Source organism: Melospiza melodia, chromosome 14 (assembly GCF_035770615.1).
Source record: "Melospiza melodia melodia isolate bMelMel2 chromosome 14, bMelMel2.pri, whole genome shotgun sequence".
NCBI lineage: Eukaryota > Metazoa > Chordata > Aves > Passeriformes > Passerellidae > Melospiza > Melospiza melodia.
In genome coordinates, this window is record NC_086207.1 from 17,354,924 (window position 1) to 17,382,247 (window position 27,324).

Below are 27,324 nucleotides of genomic sequence, written 5' to 3' on the forward strand. Positions count from 1 at the left end.
CGCTCCCTCCTCTCTCCTCCCCGCGTCCTCCCAGAGCAACGCTGAGGGGAGGAGCCGCCTGCGTGCCCCTAGGGCAAACGGCCAAGGAACCAAAAACATGACGGAAATGAAAAGGAAATAAGGGGGAAAAAAACTATCGTAAAAAAAAAAAAATTAGTGACAAAGGGAAAAACCACTAATTCCCTAGGAGAGTACAAAGACCTGGAAAGTGATGGAGCAACAACAGCGTCTTTGGAGCGCAGAGGGCACGGCCACGCACCTCCCGCCTCCAGCACAACACGATTCGGGGCCCTGGGAGCGCAGCGGGCAGGCGTCCGGCTGAGTCCGTGCCCCGGCGGGGAGGAGGAGGGCTGGCCGGGAGCCCAGACTGCTCAATGCTCACCACATCCGAGGAGAGGCTTTGGGGAGGGGGGGTAAGCGCAGGGTCAGGCCCCAGCAGCGGGCAGCAGCCCCCGCCCCAGCCCGGCGTCCTTGTCCTCTAGCGAATTGTGCGGCACAGCGCCCGCCAGCCTCAGTCCGCCTCCCGCTGCACCTCCGACGCGTCCGCCCGGCAGATCGGGCACGTGCGGTTCGCCTGCGGGACGCCAGAGACGGGCAAGTGAGCAAGGCTGGAACCACAGCCCGGGAGTGGCTGATCCTGCACGGTGCTCAGCCCCAGCTCCCAGCGTGTGCAGGGTACTGAGGCCACCCAAAAGGCAGCAACCCACACCCACAGCACCCCAAGAAGCCACCCCGCTCCCCAGAGCAGGCACAGGCAGTACCTTTAACCATTTGTCGACACACTTGGCGTGGAACTCGTGGTTGCAGGGCAGGACGCGGAGAAGCTGCCGGGCCTCGAAGTCGCTGAAGCACACGACGCACCTGGGGGAAGCGGCCATCAGTACAGCCCCACTGCCAGCCAGGGCCCCCAGTCCCTGCCAGGCCCCCCGTGTGCACCCCGAGCTCACTCACAGGGTCTGCTCAGACTGGTGGCTCTCAGGGTTGAAGCGGTAGGACGGGAGGTGCTCGATGTCTGCTTTGGTGAGTCCCCGTGGCTTGGCCTCCCCCAGCCGCTCGGCCAAGTTCAGCAGTGCCTGGAGGGAGATGCAGAGGCCGGCTCAGCTCACCTCCTGTTCTGGCACAGCCTCCCTCCAGGCTTCCCCCTCCCAGCACAGCAATCAGCAAACCCCCCAGCTCTCCCATCTCATCACTGTGAGGAAGCCAAGCAGACTCACCTCATAATTCTCCATCTCCACATCATCCACGTCCAGGTCTAAGCTGATCGTGGGGCCCACGGCCGTTGGCGACACAGGAAGCATAGAACTGGGGGGAAGGACAGGGCAGTCAGCATGGGGCTGCAAACCCCAACATCCACCCTGGCACAGCCCCCTGTGCCATCACAGCGCCACTGTGGCCCTCCATCCACAGTGCCACCCCTGCCCTACACATGCGAGAATACCCCCAGCAGTACTCACAGGAAATAGGGCAGGAAGCTCGGATAGTACGGAGGAGGCGGCGGAGGGGGCGGCGGTGGGGGCAGCGCCTGCTGCAGCCGGTACCGCTGGGTGTTCAGCCGCCGGGGCATCATGTGGGGGTATGGCTGCAGGGACAGATGGGGCACTCAGAGTCGTGCCAGCCCCACAGCGTTCCCAACCCCTCCCCAGGATGGGGACTCACCACGCCAAATGGCAGTTCTTGGTGCAGCGGGTCGTGGGGGAGGTAATGCAGCGGCATGGAGGGCGACAGCGTGGGAGCGTGGTGAGACGGAGGGTATGTGAAGCCTGCGATGGGGTGCTGCTCCCCTCGCAGGTCCACGTCATTGTCTATCCTCTGCAGAGGCTGTGGGGAAAGAGTTAGGCTGGGAGGAGCATCCCAAATTACACCTCCCCAATGCTATGAAGACAGAGGCACCCTGCCCACCACCCCCAGCTCAGACCCATAGGGGTTGCAGAAGGACAAGACCCCAACCAAGGTGGTGGGTGCATCATGTCCCCAGGTTGTCCCTCCACCCCAACTCACCATACGTGGATGCTGGGCTTGGAGAGGTACGAACTGCCCCAGGGGGGCCATGTGGGGCGGCTGGTGGGGGGGCACTGGTGGTGGGGGTGGGTGCAGGATGTAATGGTCGCTGGAGATGATGGGGGGGAATGTCTGGTAGGAGACGGGAAGTTGTTGCATGGCACATGCCTGAATCAGCTGTGGGGAGAGACAGAGAGAAAAACAAGGGTCAGACACCCCTGCCCCCTCCCCAGGGCCTCCAAAGGACCCTGTGCTCCCAGAAACTTGCACTACAGTGGGCCTGGGTACCCAGAGGACTCTGGGCACTCACGGCCCAGGCTGTCCCCGGGCGTCCCCCGCTGTGACTCACCGGGGGTGGGAGGCAGCAGAGCGGGTAGTGCTGTCCGCTGAACATCACTGAGCATGCTGGGAGCTGCTGGGTGCTGCACCCAGGGATGTGCTGGCCAGCGTGGATGGGGAAGCCTTGCGTCGTTACGGTGGTAACCGTGTAGGAGAGAGGGACAGGTCCCTGGTGCACCTAAGGACAAGGGGCCGAGGGCACAGTCAGGGCACAGCCCTGTCTGAGCTGTCCCTGTCCTGACAGGGTCACAGCAGGACACTGGGCACTCAGCACTGGGACAAAACACCTGCATGCCCATCCTGCTGGTGTGGCCAGAGGAACGGGCTGAGTGAGGGCTCAACTTGAGGGAGTTTTGAGCCCTTCTTTCTTCCACACAGACAGGCTGTGTAACCACCATTACCATGGATTATGATGACAGTTGTCACATGAACAACCCTACAAGGGGACTGTGCCCAGCCCCTGGGAGCAGGGACCACCCTGGACATCCCCAGAAGGCAGAGGGACCCCAAGATTTAAATCTCAGAGAACCAGAGCACCAGCAGGCTCAGGGCTGGGTGATCCCAGCAGCAAGTGGCCAGAGGGGACCCAAGGACAAGTCACCACTCCAGACAACAGCCCCCAGGATCACACTCAGGAGTGGGGCTGGGGGCTGCAGCACCTACCTGGTCATGCAGATCCACCATGAATGGGTTCTGGTGGGGTGGGTGAGCGGCTGGGTGAAGCATTCGTGGCGGCGTGCTGGCAAGAGCGTAGGCGCGGGGCTCATCTACAGGGACGTGCGGCTGCTGGGGGAAGGCAGGGTGCACCTGGGGCTCATCCTGGCCCAGCAGGGTTGCCAGAGGTCGATCGCGTCGTCCCCACTGACGCCTGGCAGAGGGGCTGCGGGGCCACCGCAGGAGAGAAACAGAGCAGGAGTGACCCCCCAGGCCAGAGGGGCACCACAGCCCCGGGCAGGATGGCTACAGGATGATCAGCCCAGTGCCCAGGGTGACATACTCAGGGCATTGTACCGGGCCACGTCAGGCTGGACAGCTCCAGAACCGGCTTCTCTGCTCACCCTGCAAGCGCCCTCTCCGTGTCCGCAACACAAAAAGCACCCCTGCTCCCCAGGGACCCCTCATTTGGGCCAGGTGGATCTGCTTCCCTGCCAGTGGGTCCCCCCACGGCCCGCTGGGAGCCAGCCGGTGCCTTGCCCCAGCAGGAGCAGAGAGCCGCCCCGCCGCCCCGCAGCCCCGCGCGCACGGGGGACGGGCTCCACGCGGCCCTGCAGCCCGTACCTGCGCCGGAGGTGGTCGGGGCTGCTGCAGGGTCCCCCCGAGAAACGGCGCTGGGCAAAGGGGGCAGAGGGCGGCCGCCTATTCACTGCCAGTTCCCATGGTCGCATTGGTGACGTCGGGAGGCGGGTGGGCACGCGGGACCTCGGGCTCCAGGCAGGGACACGCACCAGCACCTTGGACTCTGCAAGAGGGACAGCGGGTCAGGGCACTGTCCCGCCACCGCTCAGGCTGCTGCTCCATCCTCACAAGGATGGCGGAGCTGACAGCTGCAGCTCTTGCTGCTCCTCCACCCACCCCATCTCCCGGGGCTGCATATGGCCCTGAGAGGGGCTAGGAAGAGCCTGTTCCCAACTCCCTTGTTACTGTTCCTCCTCTTCATGGCCAGAGTCACCTCCCATGCACAACACAAAGAGAGAGAGAGAGAGAGAGCCTTATTTTTGCACTTATTTTTGGCACAGAGGAAAGAAAATGATGAAGAGCCCAGTGGCTGTGGCAGCATCCCAGCCTGCTCACCGGCCAACAGGGAACCTAAGCATGGCATGGGGAGTTCCCAGCAGGTCCCTGATGCTGCTCTGGGGGGTGCTCTTTGTTGCTGAGCTCCTGCACATCCTGCTCTGGAGTGACACTGCTACCCCAGTGACCAGCACAGGGGCTGGTGGTGGCAGCAGGGCTCATGGCCCCTCTCTGTCAACTCCCTGCTGCAAACAGGGCGCAGCCACACATCCCCACAGAGCAGGGGACAGCATGGGCTGTGCTGAAGCCATGGAGGCAGCTCTGCTCCCCCAGATGCTCCCCAAGGCAGTGGGACAGTGGGAACACTGCCCTGGCCCTGCCCCATCTCCCCTCCTGCACCCAGGCTGACTGGTGCTCCTGCACCAGAGCCCCTCCCAGCCCAAAACAACCCTGGCACTGCACATAGGAGACACCTGCATTTGGGGCTGGGCTTCCCCAGGCTCTGCTTTCCAGGTCCCAAAACAGCCTTCCTTGCCTCCATGTGTACCCAAGAGCCTCCCTGGGTACCCTTCCAGTGCCCAGCATCTTCAGCTTCCACAGCATCAGGTCAGGCCAGCACACGGCAGCAGCACGGCCTTGGCACCACACACCCCTAAATCCAGCTCACTGCAGGCTGGTGAGGTCCCCCCCAAAGCTTCTTCAGCTCCACCTCCTCCTCAGTGCCCATGGCAAAGACACACCCGGGACAGGAAAGACACTCGGGGGACCTGGAGCCTGGGGAATGCTGCTTAGCACGGGGATCTCAGCCCAGCAGAGAGAAGCTGCAATGTCACTTTTGGGTGATGGGTATCAACAACCACTGGGACAAGTCCTGTGCCACACACAAGTCTCTTCTTAATCTCACCTTCATCTCCACACTACTGTGGAAGCTGAAAGCACATTTCTCTCTTTGTTTTGGTAGGAAAAAGGAAGAAGAAAAGCAAAAGCCACAGGCTGAGCCCTCCCGGAACCTGTCTGTGACTGTCACCAGGGAAGGGAGTGTGCCTGCCCAGGAGGTTCCTTCCACGGGGAGTTTATTCTGCCCACCTCAAAGCTCTGCCCAGCTGCAATATGCCCCTGAGTGGGCTGGCAGCCAGAATGCAGCAATAACCCAGGTTCAGCCCCACTCTGAAGCCTCCCTGAGGTGTTACCGCTTCCAGTTCCACATCCTCACTCTCGGAGCACACGTGGTGCCAAGGTCCTGTGCGATCCAGCGGGCACCTTCCAGACCACGCACCACAGCAATGGGCTTGGGGATGGGCAGCACGTCCACAGAGTAACAGTGAAGCCATGCAGGGGCTCGCCTGTTCTGGGACCTCCAGAGCGGAGGGCTGCCTGCGCTCCTGGAACCCAGCACGGCACCCGAGGCAGGACGGCACCCCCGACTTGCGGGACAGCGCTGGCCCGGCCCCGGTCCTGCCACCAGCAGCACCCGCGAGGTGCCCACCCTCCTGTCCCAGGCGGGCACACCCGGGTCCCCCCGCACCCGCGGCTGGAAGCCAGCGGTCACGCCGAGCAGGGTGACCGTGACCCCGCGGAGGGCACCGCGGCTCCGAAAGGAAGGGGATGGCGGTCCCGCAGCCCCTCGGAGGGGCGGGGGGAGGCGGCTCCCGAGCCCCGCCGAGAACAAAGTTAGCAGCGCGCCAGCGCTCACGCCCGGTGCCATCTGCTCGGGCAGAGCCGGGCTCCGGGGCTGCCGGGGAGCCGCCCGCCCCGGGGGTCCTGCCGCCCCGCTGCCACCCACCGCCGGCTCCGTCCCGGCACCCCCGGAGCCCCTTCCCCGCCGCTCCCAGGCGGGCGCCGCCAGCTCCCCCGGGAGCGGGGTCACCGCTGGCCCCGCCGCACCGGCAGCCCCTTCGGAAGGCCGACCCCGACTCCCAAGCCCACTCCAGACCCGACCCGCACCCGACCCTCGGTGTCCGGGACGGCGGCGCACGGCGGGGCGAGCAGCGCATCCCGGAGCGCACGGACGGAGCGCCCCGCCGTGCAGCACCCCGGGGAGGCACCGCGGCCACGGCAGCCGGGAGCGCACCCAGCCCGCGCCCCCCGCCGCGGAACCCCGCCGGTGCCGGTGCGGATCTGTGGCTTTAAGAGCGGCCGCTCCGGGGCCATGTGCTCGGCGCCAAACAAAAGCAATAACAAAGGCGGCCGCCGGACCCCGCCGCCGCCGCCCGGGGCAGGTGCCGTCGGGGGTCCGGGGGGCGGCCCCCGCCCCCGCCCCGCTCCCGCCCCCCCCGGCCCGCACGTACCTGCACCGATGGCCTGGGCCGCCGCTCCGGTGCCGCTGCGGCGCCCCCGCCCCCTCCCTCCCGCCGCTCTTTGTTCGCCGACGCCGGGCCCGGGCCTGCCCCCCCCGCCGGCCCGCCGCCGGCCCTCCCCTCCCTCCCTCCCGCCCGCCTCCCGCCGGGCCGGCCCCCTCCCCGCCGCCGCTGTTTCCGGTGCCTCTTTGTTTTCCGCGGCGCGGGGCGGCCGCGGCGGGCCGGGGTGCGCGGGGGGCTCCTGTCCCTTTAAGAAGCGGCGGGAGGCACCGGACCGAGTCACGGCGCTCGGGGGCACCGGGGGCGCGCGCGGCTGGCGCGGGGGGGCGGAGGGGGGCGGCCGGGGGCACCGGGGGGGGGGGGGGGGGGGGCGGGCGGCGCGGCGCGCGCGCGTCCCACGTGACCAGGCGTGTCACGGTCCGCAGCCATCTTGGAGCGCGGGGCCGCCACGCGGGGCAGCGACCCCCGGCCGGAACCACCGGGCTGGGCCCACAGCCGAGGGCACCGGGCACGCACCGCCCGGCCCAAGTGGCCTGGTGCCGCTACCGGCCACCTCGCCCCGCTGCGACAGCCCCTAAGGCTGGTGGCACCGTACCTGCGGCCGTGCCTCCGCATCGCTCCCGGGCCCCTGCTCACCGGGCTGGCAGCTCCGTGGGCCCGGTGGGCCGCGGGAACGGCAGTCCCCTGTGCCCGGAAGTCACCGTGCTTCTGTGCTGGTGGGCACAGGGGTGGGGAAGCAGGGCCTCGGCTCCCCAGCACCTTCTGCGCTCGGACGGGAGCGTGGAGGAGCTACTCCGGTCCCGCTTAGGACATCGAACCCTTTGCCCGCACCGACAGCTCTCCCACAGCATCGGTGGCCAGGTCAAACTTTTACGCACCAGAAAAGCCCCTTTTGCTTCAGAAACGCCTCCTATTCTCTCACATTAATTAAGCAAGAAGCAGGAACTACTCGGACCATCTGCACACTTCCAGCTCACCTGAGCAAGTCACCCGGCTGGTGGCTGACGCTGAGAGCTGCACACCGAGAGGCCGAGCCACCGGCTCCCCGGGAGCTGCACACCGAGAGGCCGAGCCAGCGGCTCCCCGGGAGCTGCACACCGAGAGGCCGAGCCAGCGGCTCCCCGGGAGCTGCACACCGAGAGGCCGAGCCAGCGGCTCCCCGGGAGCTGCACACCGAGAGGCCGAGCCAGCGGCTCCCCGGGAGCTGCACACCGAGAGGCCGAGCCAGCGGCTCCCCGGGAGCTGCACACCGAGAGGCCGAGCCAGCGGCTCCCCGGGAGCTGCACACCGAGAGGCCGAGCCACCGGCTCCCCGTGTGCCCCAGCAGCACCGCTCAGGCACCAGTCAAATCCCCGTGCTCAGGACAGCACATCGCAGCAGCTTCGCTGAGCGCCAGATGCTGCATCCGAGCCAAATTTCCCCCGGTTACAACGCACACTTAGAAATTCCCAGGTAGGCGAGCGAGCCAGCCGGCAGCCCTGATGTAATGCCTATAAACCAGCCCTCCCCTGACAGCTGGGCTTTAAAGTGCTAACAACCAAAAGGGAGCTAATTAATTTGTAGCATCACCCCTTTCAAAGAAAACCTCAGATTGACGATTTAACAATTCAGTAGCTCGTTGTTGCCATGAGCAGTCGGATTCAGCTTTGCTCGATTCCAGCCCTGTGCCCAGGTCCCTTCAGGCCCCTCTCCAGGCTCTCACCTCTTCACCCCAAATCCAGGTGTGCAGGAGGAACTACACCAGGCTCAAGGATCCTCCAGGACACAGAGCATTCTGGGGCAAGATCGCTCTACCATGACTGTCAGCAGCACCACAGCCAACTGCTTCTGTCCCCATGGTAGGGGACACACAGGACAGGAAGGCACCACAGCAGGGCAGAGCTATGATGGTGTCAGAGCCACGCACTCAGGCAAGAACTCCAGCAGGAAGAGCCAAAGGATTGAATCAGCCCAAACCTGAACAACCACCCTCCAGGTCTGTTCCACTACAGCCTCTTTGCTTCAGGAGCTGGGGAACTACAGGGAAGAGAAGGAAAACAGCATTCTGTCCTTTGACCTTGCCATTGTTTGTGGGCAGAGGCAGCACTGCACCTTCACAAGACTGCCAGGACCTGGTCTGATCCTGGGCAGAGCAGCGGCAGCAGGCAGAGGCCACAGATGGTGGATATCTGTGCAGACACTCCCTGCAGACCCGCTCCAGCAGCACCAGCTTCCCCGTGGGCAGCAGCTATCGATGTCCTCAGGAGGCATCAGGAGAAGCCATCGATGGGACACAGCTCACACGCTGCTCACGCTCCCTGCCCAGCCAGGCTGGATCATTCCCCTGGCACAGCCACGCTGCACATGGCTGTGCCCAGTGAGGATGGGGCACCACACATCCAGCCACAGGATCAGAGCATGTGGCAACAGCTCTGCCCACACTGTCTCAGGGACACAGCCATGCACGCAGACCCCCACATCACACTGTCCCGGGCACAGAGCTCTGCCTGAAAAGCCATGTGAGGGGCCCAAAGGAAGCTACAGCAAGGCTGGTAAGGCTGGTCAATGCTTCTGGGCCAGGACAAGCGATCCCAGTGCAGCCACAGAGACCTGTGACACCCCTGGTGAGTGGGACAGCCCGTCAGCTTTAGATAGCTCCCTGTGTGCAGGGGCTGCTCAGGCTGAACCTGGATGCTCTACAGCCGACAGGTGGCCCATCCTTTTCTTCAGGGTAGCCAGGGGCCAGCAGGACAAAGTCTCCCTGAGCCCAGGCTCTTTAAGAGACCATCTGCTGCCACAGACATGCCACCTCCCTCGCCCCATATATAGGTCAGGTCTGACACAGGATTAGCCTGGGTGATCCAGTGGTGAGAGCACATCTCCCACTGGAGGCTTGGTCTGCCCTGTGCTTTCCCCAACACTCAGCATGCCAATGCTTCGTCTCCACACTCTCCTGGGCCTCTCACACAAGTCCAGGGAGAGAAAGAGACACCAGATCTTACTCTTTTCTCCCCAGGGCCCAGAAGAAAAGCCTGAAGAAACTGTCACCAAGAACACAGAAGCTCTCAGACTGTAGGGAGGGAGCAGCAGTGGGAGTGTCCCTACCCTATCCAAGGCCCAACACAAGCACCAGGGGACATGGGACACCCCAATATCAGCAGGGTGAAACGCTTCTCCACTATGGAGATGGGGGAGGAAGGAGCTCCCTCCCTGCTCCACACACCGGGTGGAGCTGAGTTCACTGGCAGTGGAGGCAGGACGCCTCTGCCATGATCACACACCACCCACTCCCACCCCCGGGCTGACAGCACTCCCATCAAACGCCTCCAGCCACACACACGTGGAGGATGCTGACATGAGGAGCGAGTAGCTGCACAGGCAGCGGAACTGATAACGCCCAGTTTCCTGTCGATCTCTCCCACGTGGATTCTCTGATGTCTAATAGCATGGCTGAGCTGCACTGCAGAGGGAGAACCAGCAGCACCTTCCTCCCCTGAGCCAGAGCCTGTAGCAAGCCAGGACCTCAGAGGCAGCATCCACACCTGACACCTACCCCAACTGACACCATCCAGCAAGTTCAAAGCAGAGTGAGCACAGATAAACAGTAAGCTTGCAACAAGCCTTCATTTCCTTAGAACAGGGTAAATAATCTGCAGAGATCTCCACCTTCCTTCCTTTGCCCTAGAAACACCAGCACAACCTGAATAGCATGACCAGAAGGCTGCAGGTGCAGCAACCGAGTCCAGCTTGGCCACCTCTGTAGCTCAGCAGCACCAAGGAATGGGTTGTGTCCTCCTCTCTCCTGGGTGGCCTCTTCTGCCCTGAACAGAAGCATGCTGAACTACACACACCTCTGTCTGTCCAGGCATCCTGCAGCAGCCACTTCCACAGTGCAGTTGCACATGGGTGGGAGGAAAAGAGCAAATGCCACCATGTCCATCGCCAACCTGCTGCCTGGGTAGACTCCCTGGTCCTTCCTTTCCTTCCTACTACAAGATGCTGCTTTTCAGGACTCCACACTCCTCTGCCCTTCACTTTAAGTTCTCATTTCAGACAGCCCTTTCCTAAACCAGACCCAATCTCTCCTGGGACAGAGCCAGCACAGGGAGGAGGGATCACCCGTCTTTCCTTTCCCCACACAGCATCCCTGGAGTCCCCCAGCTCATCTGTCACTGCTCCACAAGTATCTCTCTGAGTCCAGCCTGCTGTCTACAGGCTGTGGACAGTGTTAATGGCATCTGCCAGGTGAGTGGCCAAGGGTAGGAGGGGCCAGGCTCCAGACACCTTCCCCACTGCTCTCGGTCAGAGCAGCTCCTACAAAGGGACACAGGCAGAGGCAGGAGCTGGAGGATGGCAAAGAGCAGCTTCGTTACCACTCAGCAAAACGAAGCGTCTCTTGAAAGCGCTAGTGATAGGAAGTTGGGCTGGGTGGTTTGTTTTGCATTTTAAGAAGCCTGCAGGGACACGGACAACCTGCAACGATCATTTTCAGAAAGGAGCTCAGAGAAACTCAGGATTTTCAGCAACCATTTACCCTCCTTTGTCCTTGATTAAAAATTTGCCAAGAGGCTGCTTATAAGATGCACCAAAACAGGGAGTGACCACTACCTTAAGTGCAGAGGAGGTTTGCTGCAATATGTCCCTGTACATCACTCAGAAAACCCCAGACCAGAGCCTGAGGTTGGTTTTAAGAACAAAAACACGACTTTCAAGCTGACAGCCCCCGCGCACAAAGCGCAACTGCGGTGACAAGAGAGCAGCCTGGGGCACAGGAGCTGCCTGACCTCTGCTACAGCTCTCAACGGCAGATTTTTATTGTTCACCACTTTCCCAAAGCACAGGCATGGAGAGAAAACCAACTAAGACACTTGTCTCAAAATGCAAATACAGCTAGGGAGCCCCACCAGCCCAGCAGGGGAAAGACAACCTGCTGGAGGGGACCGCGCCTCAGCACTGCCAGGCTCGGGGGAAGGAGGACCAGAACGTGGCCCTCCCTTCCCAGGGGCAACAGTGAGAGATGCCAGAGGCCTGGATCACCAGGACACAGGCTCACCCGAGAGAAAGCAGCTCCTAACACACAGTACTGCAGGCCAGTCCTCTGCTCTGCATGGCTGAGCTAAAATCCTACTTTCCAGGGTAACCAAGGAAGACCCAGAACTACAGCTCTGCAGCCAGTGAGAGCAGGTCTCCAGGGACCAGCCTGCAGCTAGAAAACAATATTCCCAAGGCCTGCAACGAGCGCTGTTTGTTGGGGACACTGCTCAACCTCACGCTCTGCCATGCACAGAGCAAAGTGTGGAGCCCTCCCAAACCACCCCACTCCAGAAAACCCAGACATGCCACACTGGACATGGGACCCATGGTCTGCTTGTGCCCTCCAGGAAACAGCTCCTGCCCTGAAATGCTGAGGACTTGCAGGTGCAAGGGTGGAGGAAAGGATAAGCACCATGGTGCAGCTCTGCTGCCCAGAGAGTCAGCAGGCTGACTTCTCCCAACACCCTTGTGAGCTGACAGCACAGACCCACACTGCTCCCCTCGGGAACTGACCTGTCTCAGGGAGCCACGCAACATCCTCATGCAGCTCCATGACCACAGGGCTTGGCTCTCCCAAGTTCCTGTATCAATGTCAGAGGGCTCTGGCAGAGCTCCCCAGCACCAGCAGCTTCCTCGGATGTTTTAGCAGCCTCTGGACAATCAGACTGGCACCCTACATGCCGTGCCTGCAAGGTGGGTACACAAACCCCTTGGCCAACCAATTACCCACACACAGCAGGTGACAAACCATGCTTCTCCAGACTGGTCCAAGCATGGAGCCACGGGATCGTGGGAGAATGTTGTGTCCCAGCTCCTCAATAAAGGGGTGAAAACCCCAAAAGCATCCGGGAGCCAGGCTTTTCTGCCGAGAGCCAGCGCGGTGCCGCCTGCCACCAGCACCGAGCCGTGCCCCGAGGGCAGCCCCACGTGACGGTGGAGTGGATGCACACAGGAGGAGTGGCTGTAGTGACAGCGTTACAGCTCGTGTCCAACACACAGCTGAGCCCAGCAAATCCCAGCGCTCTGCAGCTCTCCCTTACAAACTCCACACACTGCGCAGGTACGCGAGCGTCAGTGAGAGCTCAGTGCCCACAGCCCCAGGAAATGACACCTACAGGGAGACAGCCCAGACAGTACAGGGCTCCCAAACTCTCTGCTGTCCACGAGCACAAGGACTGCCCCACACCAAGCCCCAGGGACCAAGGACAGCTGTTCTTACACCAGCCCCAATTGCCAGGGTCAGCCCCTCTGCTATTTCAGCACATGCACTCCCAGCAGGAAGCAGGGACACCCAGCAGGATAAGCAGGACTCTGTCTAACTCTGCTCCAAGTGACTTCACATCATTCCCTACTCTACCCTGGGTGGCAGGACTTGGGCAGTTCCGCAGACAAACCTGAGAGAAAAGTGATGCAAGATGAAGCCCAGCCCTTACCTGCCAGCTGTTATTTCATTCCTCTAACAGGTCCATAAACCAAGGATAATTAAATCTCTCCTAAACTCTCTTCCATTTAAAATAAAAATCTATAGTCCCTATTTCATTAGCTGGCTCTAGGTTTTACAGCTTGATCAATTCCCCTCACAGGGCCCTGGTCCTGGACGGGCAGATGCAAACATGCAGCTTCCATGGTGTGGATCAATGGGATTCACAAAGTCTCCCAGCCCATTCCTTGTTCCTCACTCACCAAAGGGAGCCACACAGCCCAGCAGGCAGGGACAGTGTGTTTCACTGCTCAGGGGACACCACTGCCATGCGTGGCTTCAGAGGTGGGAGTGAGCACCTGGCAAGAACAGAGGCAGCAGCGACGCTCCCTCTCCTGAAGGGCCCCAAGAACGCAGCCGTGCCCCTAAAGGTGAAGCAGCCCAGCATGCCATCAGGGTGACATCTCCCTGATTGCTGCACAGTGCACAGGGACAAGGCTCAGCTCCCACAGCTGACAGCTGGAGCCAGAGCCCACCACAAGCACCAGCTGGGAACCAAGAGCAGCCGCCACCTCTGTGACCTCCCTGCACACAAAGCGGAAGGGACTCGTCACTGAGAGCCAGGCACACGGGCTCAGTGCTTCCTGCCCTTCCCAGCCCTCTGCTGCTGCCCTGCCACACACACAACACCTTCCCCCTGCCGGCCTGCCACAGCAGCAGCCACAGCTGCACCAAGAGCATCCAGGCAGAGCCCCGGGAGTGGACATCAAAGTGCTGGGCAGCCCTTGGACAGCACCCAGGTGCCCCCCAGCACCTATCACATCATTGCCCTCTGTTCCAGGTGCATATCCCTCCCTCCCTCCCACCTCTGCACAGAAAGCAGCAAGTTGCCACAGTCTGAGTCCTGTCAGTGCCAGGACACACCATGGCAGCACCACAGAGGTGAGGTCCGGCAGCCCCAGCTCCGTGAGCTCTGCCCTGGCCACACAATGCCAGTGCTGGACAGACCACACCACCAGGGCCCAAATCCTGATCTGTACTAAACCAGCTGGTACTCGCCAGGGGATATCAGGAAAGATTTCTGTCCACCACTTGGAAAGTGCCCAGCTCCAAGCAAGGCTGGGGAACAAAGCTTTGCCATCCCACCAGGACTCCCTGCATGGCTGCGTGCAGGGAGGTGGCACTGGAGCCTCCCAAACACACACGGGTGCCTCCTGCCTCACCTGCCATGCCAACACCTGCCCTGTCTCCACTGGCACCGTGTCCCAACGCGGGGGGGAACGGAGGGTTCACATTTCACCTGCTAAACCTAACCCACTGCTCGAGGGGTGTGACAGCACCCGGCCAGCCCCAGAGCAGACACCCAAAGGTGACAAACAAAGGCGCCCAGCAGGCACTCCGCATTAGCAGTATTTTTAGACACCACTATGGAGCCGGCCTTATTATTTTCATTGCAACGTGCATAATTACCCACCATGCACCGCAGTGACATCAGACGCAGCCGGCTCTCCTCCGACAGCTGCTCCTCCTCCTCCCGGGGCTCCTGCTGGCCCCGGGGACACACCTGCCCCGCCGGGCCCTGCCCTGCGCATCTCCCCGGCACACAGGAGCCCACCTCGAGGGCGGCCTCGAGGTCCCGGGCCATCAGAGCCGACATGGGAGCAGGTGATAGAGGGACAGAGCAGGGCACTGGCACAGGACAGCCAGAAGGCAAGCACAGGGATGATGTCTGGAGCTGCAGGCACACACAGCCAGTTGTGCTGGAGCACGGGGCCGGTGCAGAGCTGATGGACAAGGTACCAGCACAAAACAGAGCCACGCTCCTGTGAAGAGGGGCTGACCCCAGACAGAGAAACAAAACCTGCCTAGCCACAGAGCTCAACTCCTGCCCGAGAGAGCAAACCCTGGAGCGCATCCCAGCTGCCCACAACGCGGTCCCACACGTCCTCCGTGGGACAGGGCTGCCACGGGCCCACACACAGCCCGCGGTGCCAGCACAGATCCTGCCGGGCCGGCAGCACGGCTTGTGCCACTGCCACCACCCCGGGTGCCACTGCCCCCACCCCGTCACCTCGGACTCATCTGTTTCCTACCTCCTCCCCAGGGACAACTTTCCGAAGAGTTTCACCACTTTCCCTCCCGTCCCCCGTCCCACACCGGAGCTTGCCCCGAGCTGGCACAGTTTACCGGGTCCGGGGGAACGGCGGACGGGACACCGCGAGGTGCCAGGCGGGACGCGGACACAGCCAGTCAGAAGCCCCCAACTGAAGGCAGACAACCACCTCAGCAGAAGCCCCCGACTCCGCCCGGGGCCGGGGTCGCGGGAGACCCCAGGAAGGGGCTCCGGCCGGGGCAGGCTCGCACAGCCCCCACGGGCAGCCGCGCTCCGGTTCCCTCCCCGCTGCCCCCCCTGTCCCCGCGGGGCTTCCCCAGCAGCGGGGGCTCCTCCCACCGCCCTGCGGCTGCACCGGGCCTGGCTGCGCTTCACGGCCGCTCCCCCGAACCCCAATGCCCCGGCAGCCGCCACCCCCGCCCGCGCCGGCAATCCGCCCCCTCCGCGCACCGGGCCCGGCCCGGCCGCCCCCGCCGCACCGGGCCGCGCTCGCTCCTCCGCCCGCCGCACCGGGCCCCGCAGCCCCGCATCCGCCCCATCGCTCCGGGCCCTGCCCGCCGCCCTCCCCGTCCCGCTGCCCCGGGGCCGCCCTCCCCCTTCCCCCAGCCCCGGGCCCTGCCCGCCGCCTCCCCCTGGTGCCCCGGCCCTGCCCCGCACAGCCCGGGCCTGCGGCCGCCGCCGCGCCCCGTACCTTCGGGAGGCGCGCCCCCGGCGCTCGGTGCCGTGCCCCGGCGCTGCCCGCCCCTCAGCCCGCTCGCATGGCGCGGCGGCCGGGCCCGCCGGGCTCCGTGTCCGTCCCGGTGCCGGTGCCAGTCCCGGTGCCGCTCCCGCTCCGGCCTCAGCCCCGCCTCATGGCGCCCCCGCGCCCGCCGCGCCGATGGAACCGGCCGCGCCGCGCTGCCCCCCCTCCCCGCGCAGCGCCGCCTCCCCCCCCGCGCCGCGGCGATGGGCGCGCCCGCCGCCTCCTGCCGTAATAGACCGAAGAGCGGCGCAGCAGAAATGCACCGGGGGATCGCGGCCGTAATGCTCCGAGCGGCAGCGCACCCGCTGGGACCGTCACCGGAATTACAGAATCACAGAATCAGTTCGGCTGGAACAGCGCTCTGAGATCATGCAGCCCAGCCTATGACCCAACACCACCATGCCAACTAAGTGCCACATCCAGTCTTGCCTTAAACATCTCCAGGGACGGTGACTCCACCAACCTCCCTGGGCAGCCCATTCCAGTGCCTCACAAACCTTTCCGTGAAGAAATTCTTCCTGATGTTCAACCTAAACCTTCACTGGTTGCCAGAGGGAAGAGGTCGAGTCCCACCTGGCTACAGCCGCTTTTCAGGAAGTTGTGGATGCCTCAGGACAGCCCTGGGAGGTGTGGAAGTGCCACAGGACAGCAAGGGGCAGTTTGCAGAACAGTGTCCAGCACCAGCCCCAGGAATCTCAGGGGAGGCAGCCCAGGACAGCCCTGGGGGACTCTGGGGGTGACCGCAGGCAGCTCATGGGGTGTCTGTGAGGATGTCCTGGAGCAGCCTTTGCAGGAGCTGGGCTGGCCCTGGACCCGCTCAGGAGAGCTTTGCTAAGGGGTGCTCACAGTCTGTCCCCTGCAGCCCCTGCTCTGGGGGTGCTCTGACCCAGGTGTGGGGTGAGATGGGAACCTCAGAGCAGGCTGAGTGTCTGGAGAGGCTCCGGAGTTCCTGCAGTATCCAGGCCCTGTGGGTTCCCCAGGGAACAGGGCCAGGGATGCGGGGGTCCAACAGGCTGGCCATGCCCCCCCAGCGCCACCTCCCAGCCCTTTTCTGCCTCAGCAGAGCTGGACAATCCACCCTTGTCCTCGCGGGTCTGAAGTAGGTCAGGGAGACTGGGCCAAGCTCCTGGGAGGGGAGTGGGTGGCAGGGGGTGCAGAGGGCCCCAGGCACCCGCCCCAGTGGCCACACCACCAGGCTGGTGCCCAGCCCCTGTCCTGGTAGGACCCCAGGGTCCCCAGCCCAGGGGAAGCAGGGCATTTCCCTAAGCCCCCTTTTGGTCTCCTGGGGTGGTTTGGGGTCCCTCTGCACCCCTGCAGGCTCCACACCCCTGCTGGGAGCTGGGGTCCCATGGGTGGCTGAATGCTGAGGGACAGCACCCGGCATGGAGAGCTGGGCCCTTGGTTTGGGGAGTGAGCCTGGAGATGAGCTGGGTGGGAGCTGCGGGATGAGAACATGAAATACAGAAGAGGGGGGAGGGATTTCTCACCCCTTAATTGCAGTTAATGATTGACGAACATGTTTACTGCAGGAGGCAAAGGTCTGGCAGTGTCAAGATGAGCGAGCAGAGGCAGCATCCCCAGGGACACAGCCACAGGTAAGGGATGGCAGCCCCTGTCCCGGCCCCCACGGGCACCCTGCTGCAGGGGGGGTGTCTGCCAGCTGTGGGGGTGCCCACAACCCTGCTCATGCCATGGGTTACTGTTGGATTCAAAGCTCTGCTTGGAGAGGCCCTGTTGGGCACAAGCTGTGGAGCTCCAGCCATGCCCAGGACAGGCTCTTGGGGACCCCCAGGTACACCTGGAGGTCACCCCTGCCCTCCCATGCCGTGTTCTCAGAGAGCCCATGGCCAGAAGATCAGTGTGGAGCCTGGTGTCTGCTCACCAGCCCAGCTCAGCAGAGGGGACTGTCCCCACCAGCCCCTCTCCTGCCCTGCTGGCTGCTGCCCAGGAGGGGTTTGGGGGCAGCCTCAGCCTCTGAGGTGCTTGTTCCCTGCTGTGTGCCCACAGGCATCCTGGCAGGATGGCATGGCGCTCTTGGCTGCTGCTCCCCTTCCTCCTGGCAACAGGTAAGGACTCTCTTGGCGTTTGCCATGGGTGGGTGGGAGGTGTTGGAGCTGTTTTCAGCCCCCAATACTCTTTCTCCATTCTCTGGGGGAAGCTGTGACCCCAAATCAGCTGCCTGTCCCACTGGAGATGCAGGGCAGGGCAGGGCTGGACAGCAGGGAGAGCGTGGGGGCTGCAGGTGTGGGATGGGCACGAGGGGTTCCCCTGCCTGCCATGGAGACCCAAAGCACAGCTGGGAGCTCAGGCTGGAGCTGAGGAGGTGCTGCCAGGCGTGGGTGTGCCCAGCACGGTGATGGTGCTCAGCTCCTCTTCCCTGTAGTTTCAGGAAACACCGTCCCCATCATCAATTCAACCCTCTTCTACGTGCCTGAGGACCTGGAGCTGCGTGAGTAGGGGGGTCTCCAGAAGGGCCTGGGGTGTCAGAGCAGTGACTGGGGGGGTTCTGACACTGCCTGTGCCCCCAGGCCAGTTTGCTTTCCAGCTGGAGGCTTACGACCTGGACCACGACCCCCTCACCTACCAAATTGAAGGCACAGACGCCTTCTACTTCTCTGTGGACTCCAAATCAGGCAGAGTGACACTGAGGAACTCCCTGGACCGTGAGGTGAGGGCAGAGCATGGGGTCAGAGTCCCTGCCTGAGTGGGAATCTGGGGGTATGGATGGAGGGCAGAGCCCATGGTCACTCCCTGGCCCCAGAACCCCAGGAGGGAAAGCTGTCCCTCACAGAGATTGGGGCTCAGCCCTACACAGAGACTGGGGCTCAGCCCTACACAGAGATTGGGGTTCAGCACTACACAGAGATTGGGGTTCAGCCCTACACAGAGATTGGGGCTCAGCACTACACAGAGATTGGGGTTCAGCCCTACACAGAGATTGGGGTTCAGCCCTACACAGAGACTGGGGCTCAGCCATCTGAGGATTGAGCTTCACCTTGGCCCTGACCAAGTCCTGCCTTGTGTCCCCTCAGCTCCAGGCCAGGCTCACCATCACTGCCAAAGTGTCAGATGGTGTAAACTCTGAGGTGAGTGCTGGGGCAAGGGCTGGGGGCTGCAGGGGGCAGGGAGCCCCCATGGGCAAGGGGGGGCAGTTGGAAGCAGGTGGGTGATGCTGGCTGGCCAGCCAGGGTGGGCACAGCATGCCAGCACTGCACCCAGCTCTGCTGGCCACCATCTCCCACATCCTTGTGCCCTCTCTGACACCTGGCAGGTTTCCAAAAAAGTCACCATCATCGTGGAGGACCGCAATGACAACGTCCCCGTGTTCCAGCACCTGCCATATAACGCTGATATCCCCGAGGTACCTCGAGCAGCAGGGCAGGGGTGCTGGGTGGCTCCTGGGGCATGGGTGTGCCAGCAGTGGGACAACAACGGGCTGGGAACAGCGTGAGCTCGCACCTGGGTGTGTGGTGACAATGTGTCTGGGTGTGGGGGAGCACTCTGTCACCAGGGCAATTCCTGTGTGTCACCCTGAGACGGCTGGGACTCTGCCCTTGCAATGAGCTCAGGGTGTGCCCAAGCCGCCTGCCAGCCCAGGACACGGTGACACCGGATCAAGGGGTAGATGGGGCTGGGTGGGTGTGCCCTCCCAGGGAGGGTGGGGAGGGGGTCCAGCCCTGCCCGGCCTGAGCAAGGGCAGCTGCTCATCCCATGGCACCGGGCAGTACCCGCAGCCCTGAGCATGCCAGGGCAGGGCTGGCGGGGTCCAGGCACAGCATCACTCCCTGCTCTGTCACCACCACCCCCTGCTCAGTCACCATCACCCCCTGTGTGCCCAGAACACGACTGTGCACAGCATCATCTACACCGTGTTTGCCAACGACAGCGACACCGGGAACGCCTCCAAAGTCAGCTACAGAATCCAGGAGGTGAGCACAGAGCACTGTGGAGGGGGTCACACCACAGCCAAACCCACCCCTGGGCCACCCCTGTGCTGCTGAGGTGCTGGGGGACACGGCCAGGGCAGACTCATATCTCTGGGGGTGCAGGGAGGTTGTGGGCAATGGGTGGAAGGTGATTTCAGTTTCAGGCTGGGGATGAGCCAGGTGGTTGGGTGTAAATGTTGGGGGTCCCCATGGGCCAAGCCTGGCAGAAGGATGGGGATGGAGCCCCCATCTCTGCTGCAACACTTCTGCTCCCTGCCTTGGTGACACAGGCTGATGTCCCCTGCTCAGGTGATCCCAGACAACGTGAACAATCTCCAGCTCTTCTACATCCTGAACAATGGGAGTCTGGTGCTCAATGGTCCCCTGGACTATGCCAAGAACACTTTCTACCAGATCAAGATCCTCGCCCAGGTGGGGACCATCCAGGCTGGGGGTGCAGGGCTGCCAGGTAAGGGGGCTGTGTGACTGACAGCTGCTCTGCTCTGCTCCTCAGGATGGTGGAGGATGGCTGCACAACGTTTGGACCGTCCAGAGTAGCTCTACTTACCTGTCCCTGACCATTACAGACGTGCCCAACCTGGACCCACGGTTCCTCAATGAGCCCTACTCGGGCTCTGTGCCTGAGAACTGTGACCTGGTCAGGAGCCTGCCTGCCCCAGTGTCATGTCCCTGCCCCTGGCCCTCCTTGGGGGCTCTTATGCCCTGAAGTGTCTGGGCCAGCAGGCCTGTGGGCAGCTGGAGATGCCATAGGTCCTTCCCTGATGGTCATGTCCCCACAGGGCACCGTTGTGCTGACTGTCACCGCCATGGACCAAGACACAGGGGTGAATGACAACATCTCCTACATCATCACCAGTGAGTGATGGGGCAGAATGGGGCAGGCAGGGGATGAGGACACAGTGGGATGAGCAGGAGGGGTGGTCACGCAGCAAGGGGTACCCTGGAAACTGGTTCTGGGCACCCAGGCTCTGCCAGCCTGACCTGCTGGCAGAGGGAGGGTCAGGCCTGCCTTTCCCAGTGGCTGCCACTGGTTCCTGCCGTCCCCTTGTCCTAGATGCCAGTGTTCCTTTTGTTATCAACAATACAACGGGTGCCATCACTGTGAGTGAGCCCCTGGACCGTGAGCAGCTGCCCAGTGAGGAAGTGCTGCTGCAAGTCACGGTGAGTAGGACACAGCAAGGGGAACCCCATCCTCTTCCTCTCCCTGGGCCCCTCCAACCTGCTCTCCCCTCCTCCCCAGGCACGTGAGGAGCACCCAGATATCTACGGCAAGAGGGCCCAGGCCAGCACCCTGGTGACAATCTTGGTGACAGATGTCAATGACAACAAGCCCCAGTTCTACAACTGCTCCCTGTCCAGCTGCAACTTCTCTGCCAGTGCTCAGAACAACTTCATAGGCAGCATCATAGAGCACTCCTCCACCAGACTGCCTGTGTCCAACCTCAACATTGTTGCCTACGACCCAGATAAGGTAGGAAGGAGCCTGTCCATGGTGCTGGGCTGTGGTGCTGGTGTCTGTCCTTGCTGCACCACTCACCCTGGCTCTTGTCCCTCCCTGACAGGGCATCAACAGCAGTTTTGAGCTGAGCCTGCAGAGTCCGAATGCCAACGCCTTCACTGTGTTCCCCACAACGATTGTGGGTGCAGGGGAAGTCCAGATCCTGGTGCAAAACTCATCCTTAGTGGACTACGAGATAAGCCATGTCATGGTGGTGCAGGTGGGACCTGTAGGGCTGGCCTGCTCTGTGGAGGCAGCTCCTGCTCCCTGCCTGCACTGGGCACAGTGGGGACATGACCCTCCTCTTGCAGAGCTCAGGAGTAAAGCAGAGCAGGGCTCTGCCCTGGCAGTCTGTTTGGTGCAGGGGAGCTGGGCTGGAGTGTGACAGGTCTGTCTAATGTTTGGGGGCTCGTGTGAGACACAGTCCCTTTTCAATCCTGCAGATCATTGCTAATGACACAGGGAACCCTACAGACTGCTGCTCCACGGCCACCGTGACCATTGAGCTCATCGACAGCAATGACCACATCCCTGAGTTCCCCCGGAGCACCTACAGCCTGTCCGTGATGGAGAACAGCCCCGACGGCACCGTCATCTCCCCAAACATCACGGTCAGGCCCTGAGCTGGGAGAGGGCACACCTAATGTCCCCAAGCAGGGCCCTGGGCACACCTAGCACTTCTAGTACAGCTTGTGCTGAGGGCACTGATCTCTCCATGCACACAGGAAAGACTCAGGACCAATGGGTACTCAAGGGTGGCACCCCTTGCCCATCAGCACCACATTTTTGGGGTGCTCACTGCCAACAGCCACTGCCCCACACTCATCACTGCTCTGAGGGCTGAAACAGACTGACCAGATGGTTCCTTCTGTCTTTCAGGCCTATGATCCAGACAGCGGTGTCCTGGGCCAGATCACCTACCAGCTGCTCCCAGAGAACATGTACGTAGGGGCAGAGCCAGCCACAACCAGGGCATCACCCTGGAGGGTGGGCTCCACTGAGGGCTCTGTGTGTGCCACAGCCACAATGTCTTCATGGTGAACGCCACAAGCGGGGCCCTGCTGGTGCACAATGGGAGCTTGCTGGACAGGGAGACTCGCTCCATCTACTACGCCAACCTGCAGGCCAGGGACGGGGGCGGCCTGGTGGGCACTACGGTGCTGGAGATCACCGTGCTGGATGCCAACGACATGGCACCCATCGTCATTGGCTCCTACTTCATCTCGGCAGAAGAGGGGCAGAATGTTAGCACTCAGATCCAGGTATGTGCCAGCAGAGGTGGGAGGGTTGGCAGGGCTCTCAGAGGGGAGAGACTGTCCCCAAGGTGACCCACAGCCCTGTTCTAAACGCTGACCTTTTCAGGCCATCGACAACGACATGCCTGACAGCCCCAACAGCAAATTGGGCTTCATGATCTTGCCAGGACTGTTCAGCAACAACTTTACCATCAATAGAGACACAGGTGAGATGCACAGCACAGAGCCACTGGACCGTGAAGCCTTGGAGGATGAGCATGGACAGATGGTGGTGACAGTGATGGTGTATGACCACGGCGAGCCACCGCTGAACACCACGGTGAACGTCACCATCACCGTGGGGGTGAGCCCTGGGCACAAGCAGGGACATGCTGGGGCAGGCTGGGGCTTGGAGCTGGGATGGATGGGCAGGGCAGGGCTGTGGAATCCTTGGCTGTGGCAGAGGCGCCGTGTCTCCAGGCTTTCTGTGGGGGCAGAGTGAATAGTTGATGCAGGGAGGCAGGAGAGGGCTTGTGTAGCTCCTGCCTGTGGGCAGGCAGGTGCCCACACTCCTGTCCCCAGCTGGCTGCGGGGAATCCTGTTTCCTGGAAGGGCTACAGCCATGGGCTTTGTCTTCTGCAGGACCTGAATGACAACATTCCCGTGTTCCTCAACCAGTCCTATGAGTTCTCCGTCTTTGAAGAGTCTCCAGGTAGAAGTTGCATGGCCAGGTTTGTGGGACCAGCAGTGGCCCTGAGTCAGTGCCCACTGCCCGCTCAGTGTCTGTCTCCACCTGCAGGGTCCTTTGTGGGTGAGGTGAATGCCACAGATGCCGACAGGACGGAGATCAATTCCCGCATTTCATTCCGGCTTGAAAGAGACTCTGGCTCCAGCAACTTCTTGATCCGCTCAACCCGCCTGGGGCCAGGGAACTACAGTGGGCAGCTGTCTGTAGACCCCGAGATATTCCTGGACTACGACACGCTGGATCAGAAGTTCTTCACCCTGACGGTGCTGGCAGAGAACACGGCTGCAGACAACGCCGGGGACGGGGCCAGCGTCTCAGTGACAGTCCACATCCTCGATGTCAACGACGAGCCCCCCACCATCCAGCCAGGCTCGCTGCAGGACGTGTCAGTGGCTGAGAACGGGACACAGCAGGGCCTGATCCACACACTGAACGCCTTCGACCCTGACACCAATAACTCACTGCTCTTTGAGGAGCAGGAAGTTCACTGCTTCAAGGGGGAGAGAAGTGCTGGGGATGTGTGCAGGGACTGGTTCCTGCTGGCACCCAATGGCTCAGTGCTGGTGAACAGCTCAGACATCGACTACGAGGTGTGTGACAGGGTCCTGCTCACACTGAGGGTGGAGGATCTGTACACTGAGAAAGGAAACCGCTACAGCCAGAACGGTACGGCCCCAGTGCCCCCTCTTCCCCACCATGGGCAGGGCAGGTGCTGGGTGGCACGGCCCCAATGCCCCCTCTTCCCCACCATGGGCAGGGCAGGTGCTGGGTGGCACGGCCCCAGTGCCCCTCTTCCCCACCATGGGCAGGGCAGGTGCTGGGTGGCACGGCCCCAATGCCCCCTCTTCCCCACCATGGGCAGGGCAGGTGCTGGGACTGCCTCTCCCACCTCCCACAAGAAGCTGGGAGCTGGGTGGTTTCGCTACAGAGGGAGGGTGTCCCCAGTTCTCTTGACCTGAGCTTTTTGGGAGAACAGAGCTCCCACAGGAAGCAGAGGACGGTGCTGCAGGGCTGCTGTGTTGGTGATCAGAGCTCTGCTTTTGGGGCATTTGCAGAAACCCTGAGGATCATCATTACTGATGTGAATGACAACGCGCCAGTCTTCAAGCCCATCTCAGAGACTTTTGGTGAGCAGCTGGGGTTGGCACATCTCGTGGGCTCCTCGCTGCACCCACACATGCCCTGCCACATTCACCAGCAGCGAGGATCTTCCCCAAGCCCGGCAGGGCTGAGCAGTGCAGGGGCCAGGCTGGGGTTACTCAGTGCTTTCCATGGAGGCTGTGGGGCCAAGGGCAGCAGGGGGTGCTTGGAACCCTGGGGCTGTGTGGGCGTGGGGTCTGCAGCAAGTCTGGCTGCTCACCAGCATGACTGCACCATCCATCTGTCTGTTCCTGGCAGTGGTCGTCCCCGAAATCTCTCCTGTGGAACTGCAAGTGGCCACTGTGAAGGTGAGGAGCTGCCCTACCTGTATCTGTCGGTCTGTGGAGCCTTGCTCACTTGTCCCCACCGTGGGCAGGCCGGGGCCATTCCCACCCATGCTCCTGCCATGCTCTGTCCCTGCAGGCCACAGATGCTGACACAGGGCTGGGGGGAACCATCACCTTCTCCATCGTCAGTGTGGTGCTTGTGGAGGACAGCGGGAGCAGTCGGCCCTTCGAGAACCTCTTTGGGGTGTCCACAACACCTGACGAGGGCGCCTACGTCGGGAGTATCCGGTGAGCCCCTGGGGCTGGGCCGGGCTGGGAGAGGGGATGCAGCTCAGCTCCTGCCTGCTGCAGGGCCAGCACGGGCTGCAAAGGGGACAAAGCCTTTCTGGAGTCCTGCCTAGGCATGGAGGCAGGATGGGGCTTGAGGGAGGGCAGGGCACAGCGCAGTGGGATCACTGGTGTCCCTGTCCTCACAGAGTGGCCAGCAACCTTGATGAATCTCTGAAGGGGCAGTACAAGGTGACGGTGGAGGCTAAGGATGGTGAGGAACCAGTGCACAGAGCCCAGACCGTGCTGAGTGTGAGTGTCAGCCCCAAGCCCTGTCCCAGCACACCACCCACGCAGGCCAGCTGTGCTCACCCCTGGTCCCCACACACAGATCTTCACGGTGGATCAGAGCTACCGCATTCGGCTCCAGTTCCTGACGACGGTGGAAGAAGTCCAGAGTAACTCCGAAAATATTAAATTGTAAGGGGTGCTGGGCTGGGCTGGGGGTGCATGGATGGACCCACCAATGTGATCTCTCAGCTTCATGGACTGTGAACAGGGTGGGCCAGGCAGGTCCCCACCAGAGGAGGGGGCTTCAGGGGGTCAGTCTGCTTCCTGTGCCCGTGAGCAGAACAGCAGGATGTCCAGCCCAGCTTCCCCCCCGTCTCTTGTTCCTAGGGCCCTGACCACTGTGACCAAGGCAGCAGTCTACGTGGTGGCCATCCGAGGCATGGAGGACACCCGTGACACCCAGTGAGTGCTGGTGGGGAAGGGGACACGGTGGTGGCATCAGGGGTGTCACCCCAGCACCTCACTGCCCCCATCTCTGTGGCTCTGCAGCGTGGATGCCAAGTCGGTGATGGAGGCCTACTTTGTGTACAGCAATGGCACTGCCCTGGATGTCAATGACCTGATCACGTGAGTGCTGGGGCTGTGCACGGGCACTGCCTCGTGCTGGCACCAGCCCAGCTGCTCACACCTCTGCTTTCCTTGGCAGACTCATCCAGTCCGACCCGGTGGGCTTGGCTGAGCTGGTGAAGCTGGGCCTGGCTGTCATTGTGAGTGGGGCCAGGCAAGGGGCAGGGGGAGAGGGCAGCAACCCCTCTGGGGCTGGCTGGGGGGTTCCCCTGGCTGGAACTGTGCCCTAACCCTGCTCTGTGCCAGGGCCCCGGGGAGGTGACAAAGCCCACCAAGGAGGTGGAGCTGATTGGCATTATCGCAGGGTTGGCAGCATTCCTGCTCATCTTCATACTCATCATGACCCTGGTTTTGGTGCTCACCACCAGGAGGTACTTCACTGCCTGCACCCCCTCCTACCACCCCCACCACCTGCATCCTCACCAGCACCCCCATCCCCATCCCCATCCTCCAACCTGCTTCAGCCCACCCCATCCCACAGCCCAGCTCCTCCCTGCCCCTCTCACCCACCCCATCCCACAGCCCAGCTCCTCCCTGCCCCTCTCACCCACCCCATCCCTGGGCTCTGCAGCTACAAGAGGAAGCTGAATGCCATGAAGGCTCTGAAGGTGGCCACAACATTCAACCCTGCAACAGCACAGCAGGGAGCTGGCATCCCTGGGACCAACCAGTACAACGCTGAGGGGTGAGTGAGGGGCTCCCTGCAGCAGGAGGGGAGACACCAGGCTTGTCCCCACATCCAGGGGCTGCAGTGCCCCAAGGGGCAGCACTTACCTGGCCACCCATCCCTGACCAGGGCCAACCCCATGCTGAACCGCCCGCTGGATCCCTCCCATGACCTGGGCTTCCACGAGGACTCCATCTCTGTGACCAGGTGAGCTCTGTGGGCAGGTCCCAAAGGCCACAGGCTGTCACCTCATACCTCACTTCTCCATTGCCTGGGTCCATTTTTATCTCCCACCCTCCATTCTCCACAGCATGAATTCCCTGGATGAAAATACAGTAAATGCACCAGCAGATGACAACTTTGAGGTCGAGGTAAGTGTGCAGAGAGAGTCCTGAGAGTCCTGCCAGAGAACCCTGCATCTTCTTCTCTCTGCTATTGTCCCCAGGGCCTCATGGACCCCTTATGTCCTTTACTCTGCACCCCTCAAGAGGGGAAAGGAAGGACAGGTGTCCCTGCCCTCCATCTCTGTCCCCATCCCTTCTGACCACACTCTCCTCCTGCAGCAGGTCAAAATGCAGCCAACAGACCCCACTGACAAGGAGGTGCTGGTGGCTGCCCTGAACATGAAGGAGCCCACCAGAACAGCATACCTCAACACCACCTTCACCACCACGGACTTGTGAGCGGGCTCACAGGGCGCAGCAGGGCCAGAGCAGGACTCAGGCAGCTGCTCCAGTGTTGATATGTTCGGTGTCTGGCAATAAAACTGTTCCACGGGGGTCACAGCGTCCTGTGGTCATCAGCCCATGTGCCTGGGGTCATCTCTCCCAGCATGAAGTGCTGCTTTTGGGCCAGCTGGTGCCAGAGGGGAGGTGCCACTGTGGGGCTCAGCTGGGCTCCTTGTCCCCAGGACCCTCTCTGCCCCGGGAGAGGGAGGTGCAGGCAGCCCCCAAGAGGTTTGTGC

General features: G+C 62.2%; 2 protein-coding genes across 2 annotated transcripts; one reads left to right on the forward strand and one right to left on the reverse strand.

Moving 5' to 3' along the window:
* Window positions 1-118: 118 nt before the first annotated feature.
* RNF44 (ring finger protein 44) lies at window positions 119-6,794 on the reverse strand. Its single transcript, XM_063168971.1, is given in 15 exon segments — window positions 119-574; window positions 762-861; window positions 952-1,073; window positions 1,215-1,302; window positions 1,455-1,579; window positions 1,657-1,818; window positions 1,999-2,175; window positions 2,348-2,515; window positions 3,001-3,217; window positions 3,616-3,796; window positions 6,357-6,405; window positions 6,407-6,461; window positions 6,463-6,588; window positions 6,590-6,720; window positions 6,723-6,794. Coding segments are annotated over 15 exon segments (1,836 nt in total). The 3' UTR covers window positions 119-511.
* Window positions 6,795-17,072: 10,278 nt separating this feature from the next.
* Window positions 17,073-27,139, forward strand: CDHR2 (cadherin related family member 2). Its single transcript, XM_063168972.1, has 32 exons — window positions 17,073-17,248; window positions 17,661-17,719; window positions 18,037-18,102; window positions 18,182-18,321; window positions 18,686-18,739; window positions 18,925-19,014; window positions 19,493-19,582; window positions 19,889-20,011; window positions 20,094-20,237; window positions 20,380-20,455; window positions 20,655-20,761; window positions 20,841-21,071; window positions 21,163-21,318; window positions 21,542-21,709; window positions 21,978-22,039; window positions 22,120-22,360; window positions 22,461-22,697; window positions 22,976-23,045; window positions 23,133-23,747; window positions 24,137-24,208; window positions 24,480-24,529; window positions 24,645-24,796; window positions 24,985-25,087; window positions 25,167-25,255; window positions 25,454-25,528; window positions 25,616-25,693; window positions 25,773-25,833; window positions 25,940-26,064; window positions 26,265-26,378; window positions 26,490-26,567; window positions 26,671-26,731; window positions 26,924-27,139. The coding sequence occupies exons 1-32, from the start codon at window positions 17,157-17,159 to the stop codon at window positions 27,041-27,043; spliced, it is 3,999 nt and encodes a 1,332-aa protein (XP_063025042.1). The 5' UTR covers window positions 17,073-17,156; the 3' UTR covers window positions 27,044-27,139.
* The last annotated feature ends 185 nt before the right edge of the window (window positions 27,140-27,324 follow it).